The sequence below is a fragment of the Octopus bimaculoides genome, chromosome 28 (genome assembly GCF_046866305.1).
Source record: "Octopus bimaculoides isolate indiv1 chromosome 28, ASM4686630v1, whole genome shotgun sequence".
Lineage (NCBI taxonomy): Eukaryota > Metazoa > Mollusca > Cephalopoda > Octopoda > Octopodidae > Octopus > Octopus bimaculoides.
In genome coordinates, this window is record NC_142955.1 from 22,731,717 (window position 1) to 22,741,837 (window position 10,121).

At 34.7% G+C, this 10,121-nt stretch overlaps 1 protein-coding gene across 1 annotated transcript; it reads left to right on the forward strand.

Annotated features, from left to right (window-relative positions):
- The first annotated feature begins 1,891 nt into the window (after positions 1–1,891).
- On the forward strand, positions 1,892–8,147 carry LOC128251088 (uncharacterized). The gene is made up of 2 exons (XM_052977460.2): positions 1,892–3,618; positions 6,034–8,147. Exon 2 carries the CDS (start codon positions 6,411–6,413, stop codon positions 7,341–7,343), a length of 933 nt encoding a protein of 310 aa, XP_052833420.1. The 5' UTR covers positions 1,892–3,618; positions 6,034–6,410; the 3' UTR covers positions 7,344–8,147.
- The last annotated feature ends 1,974 nt before the right edge of the window (positions 8,148–10,121 follow it).

Here is a 10,121-nt window from a genome sequence, read left to right on the forward strand (position 1 = left end):
CATAAAGAACCGTGCTCCCTGACAAGACAGTGGAAATATGATGTATGTATTGCAAGAAACAGCTAGGTTTCTTTCTCTAACATTATAAATTGCTCACCCTACACAAGTTAATGCATGGAAAACAAATTAGGAATTTTGAAAGAAGTTTCTATAAAACTAGATTTTAAACATTGAATGGTTATGGGGGGGGGGGTCAAACAGAATAAAATAACAATCAAAGGGGTGCATAGATAGAAAATGGCTGAGAAAGCCCACTCTAAAGGTACCTAATTAAATGGCTAGACTCATTTCATCTCTGCTGCTTTCAACTTTGCAACATCAAGTGGCAGGACAAAGTCCACAACACAGGGGTTCTTGCAAGATGTGATATTCAAGGTGCAGAGAATTTCTGTGTCAAAGCACAACTGAGCTTGGTCATGTGGTATGCATGCAAGATACTTACCTAAATCTCTCTTCTATGATCAGCTTAATTTTGGTGCCAGACACCAAGGTTGCCTGCTGTTCCATTGCAAGATAAACCTGAAGACATGGGAATTGGTAACACTGAGTAGAGCAGAGTGGAGGAGATATTACCACCACCATGTGTCTGACTTGTATATATATAGATTTATGTTTATATGTGTTTATATATATGTATGTATACATATGCATAAATATGTATGCATGCATATATGTGTACACATATGTATGTACATGTATATATATTGATGTATATGTAATATGTACACATGTATATACACATACATATAGTTTTGTATATATACACATATACATACATAGATACATATATATATATATATATATATTAACATAGATATATATATATATATATATATATATATATATATATATATATATAAACATAGATATATATATATATATATATATATATATATATATATATAAACATAGATATATATATATATATATTAACATAGATATATATATACATATATATATATATATATATATATATATATATATATATATATATATATATATATATATATGCGAGTAAAAATAAATACAAAAAAAGGGTGGATTTTTTTGTATGATTGTGTATAGAGGAATATATTATTTTGCTTAAAAGAGTTCCAACACTGTCTGTTTTTTATGTTTTATTTATATTCCTGCAGAACTAATGTGGGGTATAGAATATGGAATATACAATATATAATATAATATACAATATATAATATAAAATAAAATAAAAATGGATGGCACCATGAAATAAAGTATTGAATGTAGATGAAATATTGAGTGTTCAATATAAAGGATCAAATATATAAATATATAAATATAAATATATATATATAAAGGCGACTCGAGTTTCAGGGCTATTTCCCTTCGTCATGGCCGGTATGACAATTTATATATTTGATCCTTTATATTGAACACTCAATATTTCATCTACATTCAATACTTTATTTCATGGTGCCATCCATTTTTATTTTATTTTATATTATATATTGTATATTATATTATATATTGTATATTCCATATTCTATACCCCACATTAGTTCTGCAGGAATATAAATAAAACATAAAAAACAGACAGTGTTGGAACTCTTTTAAGCAAAATAATATATTCCTCTATACACAATCATACAAAAAAATCCACCCTTTTTTTGTATTTATTTTTACTCGCATATATATATGTATATATATATATATATATATATATATATATATATATATATATATATATATATATATATATATATATATATATATATGTATATATATATCTATGTTAATATATGTATATATATATCTATGTTAATATATATATATATATATATATATCTATGTTTATATATATATATATATATATATATATATATCTATGTTTATATATATATATATATATATATATATATATGCAGTTGCAGCTGTGTGGTAAGAAACTTGGTTCCAAAGCACATGGTCCTTGGTTCAGTCCCAGTGTGGGATAATTTGGCATATCTCTTCTGCTATAGCCGCAGACCAACCAAAGCCTTGTGAGAGGGTTTGGTAGATAGAAAGAAATCCATGTAAGTGTATGTGTGTGTCTGCGTTTCTCCCTCATCACTGCACGACAACCAGTGTTGGTTTATTTACATTCATAATTTACTAGTTTGACAAGAAGAGACCGATAGAATAAGTACCTGGTTTATCAAAATAAAACAAGAAGCACTTGTCGATTCATTCGACAAAAAATTCTTCAAGGCAGTGTCTCATATTTTTGTTTGCCCACTCAATATATATAATATATACACACACATATATACATGTATGTATATGTGCATATATATATATATAGATCCTACGACTACCTAGCACGTCATGTGCAAAACATGTATGAAGGTTTTAGAGTTGCGGTTATGGTTAGGTAATCGTGCAGGTGTTAATTTGAAAATTTACATTATTTTTTTAAAACAAAGTAAATAAATCATACACTCCCTGTTTTTGGTAAAGAGTCCATTAAAAAGTCGGTCATTCAAAATCTACTGTTGTTCAATGGTATCAGTACATGAGGGACATTACAAGTAATTATCTTTTGCGTAACTCCTACGAAATTGATGGACTTGGGCAGATCGTAGAAACAGATGAATCTATGATGTGCAAGCGCAAATACAACGGAGGATGGGATAGAGAGGATCAAAATAGGTTTTTAGTCTTTGTACCTGACCGTTCTTCTGAAACTCTTCTTCCACTTATTAAAAAATTTATCATAAATTATTTATTTACTTTGTTTTAAAAAAACCCTCATACATGTTTTGCGCATTCACGTTATATAGTCGTTGTAGGATCGACTTGTCACGACTAGCTAGCGCGGATAGGCGTGTGCGTGTACCGGGACCACTCTTCTTGAATAGTACTGGCAATTTTCTGAAATCTCTGTATCCGAAAAGCTGGGGGTTTTGGCAAAAAAATTATATAAAAAAAAGCAATAATTTGTGTGAAAATGGTGGGTGGGGAAAGTCTTTCCGAAAATAGTAGCTGATAAATAGAAAGAAAAAAAAAACCTAAACAGCAGTAGAAATGCACGAACGATTAGGGTGGTGTCATGAAGTGAATATGCTTCAGATGCACTCATTTATTCCGACGAACGTAACTGAGATGAAATGTATCATAAATAACACTGACAAACGAAATATACACCGCCGGAAGTTGTTGTTGACAAACAACAGTAGTAATTTTATTCAGCTGAATACACGTCATTGATTGGTTGAAATTACCGAAATATGACAACTTTAACACGAAATAACTTCATAAATAGAAACTTTTCTTAACAACGCTAAGAGTAAAAGATGTTTTATATGATACATTCTACCAGTATCCGAAGTTTGAAAGTGTTTAGTTACAAAAAAATTAATTTCTTTATCTACCAATGAAAGTGAAAAGATCTGTTACCATGGTAATTGTTCTGTTTATAGATAAACAGACAGATACAAAGAGAACTAGATAGATAGATAGATATTGTTAAACACATACAGATGAACATGAAGCAGGCGTCACCTCCACGCATGCCTAGTTAAAGAAAGATTTCCGGTTCTGTTTTGAAACCTTGTTGCTCGGTTGTTTTCCATTCCCCGATTTACGGCTATATCAATATTATCCCTTTAAAATATTTCCGTAAGTATTTATTAACGAAACTGTTGTAATTGTTAATATTGTATAATTTCGTCGGCATTAACTGATACCCCACCATCCCCACTTCGGCTCATGTTGCTGTCAGACATCGATATTCTATTCGGTCAAACTAAAGGGTTTGACCTGGTGGGGGAAAAAAAAAAAAACGCGAGCTCGCGAACGGGCGTGTGGGGAGAGGGCTCGGAACATTCCCATCGTCACACATCACAAACCCTGTAGTTATGCCTTCACGACGGCATAACTACAGGGTTTTACCCCCCCCCCCAGACTTTGGGAGGTCATAACTTTCAGAAAAATGAATATTTTTAAATGAAATTTTCTATGCATATAGTATTTACTATGTAGAATCCGAATATACAAAAATTTCCGCTGAAAGTGTTTTGGAATGGGGGGGGGGGGACAATTTTCGGAAATAAAAAATATTCATTTTTCTGAAAGTTATGACCTCCCAAAGTCTGGGGGGTAAAACCCTGTAGTTATGCCTGTTTCACTGCTATATTTACATCTATTACACTATTTTTCTTTTGTTTCTTGGCTCCGGTGAGGCATCTCGGAACATTCAGGATGCGAATGTTCCGAATCCCCTCCCCCACCGTTCGCGAGCGCGCGTTTTCTTCTTCGTATTCGTTCGCAGCAAGTTAGAATATTTTATTATTTTTTTTATTTCCCTCCGGGTCAAACCTTTTAGTTTGGACCTTCTATTCTCCCCCACATTGATCGAAATCAGTGATGAAACGGATTTGAACGTTAACATGACGAATCAACAAGCCTGTTCTTGGCCAGTCGTCGTTCTCAGCTGACCTCCATATACGATTTTGGGGGCTCCACATAAGCAAAAGAGTAAACTGAGTTCACAGTAGTATTTTAAGGGTGCATAAAAAAAATTTTGCTTTCGATGTTTTTATTGCAAGAACCAGTTAGGTTTCTTTCTCTAACCTTTTTTACATAGTACAGCCTACGCAAGGGAATGTGTGATAAACAAAATAGGAATTTTGAAAGAAGTATCTATAAAACTAGTTTTTAAACATGAAATGGGTATGGAGTCCAGCGCTATGAAATGGAGATATCTCTCTCTTTTACTTGTTTCAATCATTTGACTGCGGCCATGCTGGAGCACCGCCTTTAGTCGAGCAAATCGACCCCAGGACTTATTCTTTGGAAGCCTAGTACTTATTCTATCGGTCTCTTTTGCCGAACCGCTATGTTACGGGGACGTAAACACACCAGCATCGGTCGTCAAGCGATGTTGGGGGGGACAAACACAGACACATATATATACGTATATATATATATATATATATATATATATATATATATAGGTAAAGTAAATGTTAGAGGCAATACTTGACAATTGTAAGCACCTGTGTATGCCCGCTCGTGGTTGAGGTGAAAGAATAAATTGTAAATGCAAAAAATAAAAACAAAAACACAAAGGATTCTGCGATACACGTGTTTCAAGCTTTATATCAGTGTATAATTGACAATACAAAGCTATCTTCAGCCGCAAAAGTATTTCTCTCATACACTGAAAAGAAAGAAGTATGGCAGTATTACAAAAGATTACTAAATGTGTAGAATGTATGAGAGAAAGAGGGCATTTCCAGTGTGGATGCAACAGGGGTTAACCCTTTAGTGTTTGCATTATTCTGCCAAAATTAATGCTTTTTCATCGACATTGTTTTGGTCTAATCCTGCATTATCTTGTAGCTATGAGATTTTGATGAGGTAGCTGTTAATTTTTAAAACGATATTGTAGGGTTGGTGTGAGAGACCAGATTTAGCCAGTTTGAACATAGAATAGGCAGAATACTTTTGGCCGGTTTAAATGCTAAAGGGTTAAGGTATCTTAGTGGGGCAGCAGTGAAATTGATGAAACAATTAAGGATACGAAAACAAGGAAATCCCTTAATCTATGAAGAATGACTGCTGAGTTGCTTGAAATATCTGGTGGATTAGGATACAGCCTAGTTACCTGTAGAGTTAATCAGGTTGCGGAGGAAAGTGTCATGACTCAACATTTGGGAGAGCAGCATTATAGTTAATTGTTACAAGGGTAAAATTGTTGGATCACCCATACTGGTGACATGTAAAAGGCACCCTTGTCAGTGACACACAAAGGGTACCCTTACTGGTGACACATGAAAGACACCCAGTACACTGTAAAGTGGTTGGTGTTTGGAAGGGCATCCAGCTGTAGATATCAGGTCAAAACAGACAATGGAATTTGGTGCAGCCCTTTGCTTTGCCAGTTCCTGTCATGCCAGCAGGAAAAACAGGCATTAAATGATGATGATGACAATGATCTACAGTTTATTTGTAAGATGTAATATAGTTGGCTCTCCACTATTTCAATATTTTCTATGTCTTATACTGTCTTTTTCTCTTTTCTTATTTCAGATTATCAAATGACGTTTGTGATTGATTAATGGATAGTTTCATCAGATACATTATGTCATCAATGTTTATCATCTTTTGAAGACAAAAACAAAATGTTTTACAAAATTAATACAGTCCTGTCTGTATAATTATCTGCTGAATTACAGCGAAATATTTCTTCTGAGTGGTGATTAATTAGCAACATATTTTTCTCGGAATATTTAAATGGTAAACTAAACTTGGACAAATTTAAAAAAGGAGTTTTCAACCCCTTCAAATATCTATGAATATCAGACTTGATGGAAATATAATAACAGAAGTATCTGTTATTAATAATATATATATATCTGAGAAGGGAAAAATGAACATACGTACATTTTAGTGAGAGAAGAAAAATTATGGAAAATACATTATGTGAGAAGAAAGACGACTTTAAAACACTGTCTACAACTATTGGTTTTCCTGATGATATAAAGAAAGAGAAAAAGAAAACACCTTATTGGTGTGACACCTGTGGTAAATTGTTTGCTGATAAATGGCTTCTCACTAATCACAAACGGGTTCATACAGGAGACAAACCATATCACTGTGATATCTGTGGTAAATCATTCTCTCAAAAGAGTAATTTAACTATTCACGTACGCATTCATACAGGAGAGGAACCATATCAGTGTGATATATGCGACAAATCTTTCTCTGAGAAAGGGGGCCTCACTATTCACAAACGCATTCACACGGGAGAGAAACCACATCACTGTGATATCTGTGGTAAGTCGTTCTCTCAAAGGAGTAATTTAACTGTTCATATGCGCATTCATACTGGAGAGAAGCCATTCCACTGTGATATTTGTGGTAAACCTTTTTCTGGAAGTGGTGACTTGACTAAACATAAACGCACTCATACAGGAGAGAAACCATATCGTTGTGATATCTGTGATAAATCTTTTTCTGGAAGCACTGACTTAACAAAACACAAACGCATTCATACAGGAGAGAAGCCGTATCACTGTGATGTCTGTTGTAAGTCCTTCTGTCAACTTAGTGAATTATCTAGTCACAAACGTATTCATACAGGAGAGAAACCATATCACTGTGATATTTGTGGTAAATCTTTCTCTCACTCAAAAACCTTAACTACTCACAAATATATTCATACTGGAGAGAGACCCTATCACTGTAAAATCTGTGGTAAATCATTCTGTCAGTCAGGTCAGTTCGCTATGCACAAACGTATTCATACAGGAGAGAGACCATTTCATTGTGGCATCTGTGCTAAATCCTTCACTGAAGAAGTTCACTTAACTACACACGCATGTGTTAGTACAGAGTAATGACTATGTCATTGTCAAAATTCATCATCATCGTTTACTGTCTGCCTTCCATGCTGGCATGGGTTGGACGGTTTGACAGGAGCTGACCAGGCAGAAGACTGCACCAAACTTCTGTGTCTATTTTGGCAGGGTTTTTACAGCTGGATACCCTTTCTAACACCAACCATCCAACAGAGTAGACTGAATGCTTTTACATGGTATAAGCATAGACAAGGTCAGTTTTGGTATGGTTTTTACAGCTGGATGCCAACCACCTTACAGTGTGGACTGGATGCTTTTTGTGTGGCACCAACACTGACAGGGTCACCAAGTAACTTGCAAGACAAAGATCCTTTGGGAGAGTGGGGTGTTGATCTTGTCAGATGATGAGGGTTAGAGCGTGGCAGAGAGGCAGAAACAGGTGTCTTTGTGTAGAGGACAGAAACAGGTGTGCTGCTGTAAAGGAGGTACATGGCTATCCAGCCTGAGGGAAAAGAAAGCAGGAGAGTCTAAGTTGTCATAAATGTTGCGTGGCAAATGTACTGTTTAACCCGTTTGATGCCAACCCCACTGAGACCACCCCTCATTCTATGATACAAACTTCTTAGTTGAAGGGGTCTTATTCTTGCCAGATGCACAGTGACTTTACTGGTGCTGATGTCATGAATAAAGCACCCAGCTGAAGAAACAAAACCAAAGCAGACATTGGCGTTCAAAGCAGTCACTGGACCTGTTGGATCCTGTCAAATTGCCCAACCATAACCACTATTTTATCTACATTGGTGAGATTACTGTAATATTTCTAATAAAATTATTATTTGAATATAATTCTTCTTTTCTTTTATTCTTTTACTTGTTTCAGTCATTTGACTGCGGCCATGCTGGAGCACCGCCTTTAGTCAAGCAAATCGACCCCAGAGCTTATTCTTTGTAAGCCTAGTACTTATTCTATTGGTCACTTTTGCCGAACCACTAAGTTATGGGTACATAAACACACCAGCATCGGTTGTCAAGCAATGTTGAGGGGACAAGCACACACACAAACATATATGATGGGCTTCTTCCAGTTTCCACCTACCAAATCCACTCACAAGGCTTTGGTCGGCTCGAGGTTATAGTAGAAGACACTTGCCCAAGGTGCCATGCAGTGGGACTGAACCCAGGACCATGTGGTTGGTAAGCAAGCTACTTACCACACAGCCACTCCTGCGCCTATTTCGTGTAAAATATTTTCTGAAGAGAGAAGAGATGCTATTGATATCATTGGCATCGTGACTACAGGGTGTCCACAAAGTCTGGGTACATGGGAATTAACACATACTTTAAGAAATCATTATTTCTTATATCTAATTCTTTATGTTATGATTTTATTTACTCCATGTACCCACATGGGGATTAACACATACTTTAAGAAATCATTATTTCTTATATCTAATTCTTTATGTTATGATTTTATTTACTCCATGTACCCACATGGGGATTAACACAAACGTTAAGAAATCATTATTTCTTATATCTAATTCTTTATGTTATGATTTTATTTACTCCATGTACCCACATGGGGATTAACACAAACGTTAAGAAATCATTATTTCTTATATCTAATTCTTTATGTTATGATTTTATTTACTCCATGTACCCACATGGGGATTAACACATACTTTAAGAAATCATTATTTCTTATATCTAATTCTTTATGTTATGATTTTATTTACTCCATGTACCCACATGGGGATTAACACAAACGTTAAGAAATCATTATTTCTTATATCTAATTCTTTATGTTATGATTTTATTTACTCCATGTACCCACATGGAGATTAACACATACTTTAAGAAATCATTATTTCTTATATCTAATTCTTTATGTTATGATTTTATTTACTCCATGTACCCAGACTTTGTGGACACCCTGTACAATGTAGGATAACATCACGGTACAGCTATTATGTTGAAAATGAACATTAAAAGAATATGTAAAATTGTATCATAATTTTACGTATGATATCACATATAAGTGTGTGTGTGTATCTGCATATGAGGGGTGCTGAAAAGTTCCAGGCTTTGAGTTATTGCAGCAGTCCTGTAAGAGAACTTAGAAGGTTGGGCCTCCAACCAGGCCTTTCACGATGCCCTTGAAGCCAGGAACTTTTCAGCCCCCCCTTATATATATATAGATATATATATATAGACACAATATTGTGATTGACCGTTGACCGAACACTATTCAATTTTTTTTCTCCGTGTTTTTCTCCTTGTCTCCGTATTCTTACTGTTGAAGAGCATAGCTCGAAACGTCAAAGACTTTCCGTATTCCCGAGCGTCATACTAATATATACTTTTGTTATTTACACCACCTGTCCTCGTCTGTTGTTATTATTTGTATATTCTCCCATATGTATATATATATATATATATATATATATATATATATTTATTTATATTTATATAAGGGCATTACTATACAATAACGCATCACGCCATGAAGGACTCTAGGGTCAGACTACTATAAAAAGCACATTTTTACCGAATGCGAGGAAATGCAACTCTCAAAGCCAACCCCTCAAAAACGAACTAAATTATAGATCATGATTTCGTAGTTATTGTAGTATTATACAACTTCTACTCGTCAGTATAATATGGTCCAGAAAAATAGAAATAAACAGTGAATCAACATACCAAACGTAGGAACGAACGGAGGAACGAACGAAGGAACGGAGGAACGAACGAACGAATGTACGAACGAACGGAGGAACGAAAGAAAGAACGTAGGAACGAACGATCGAACGTAGTAACGAA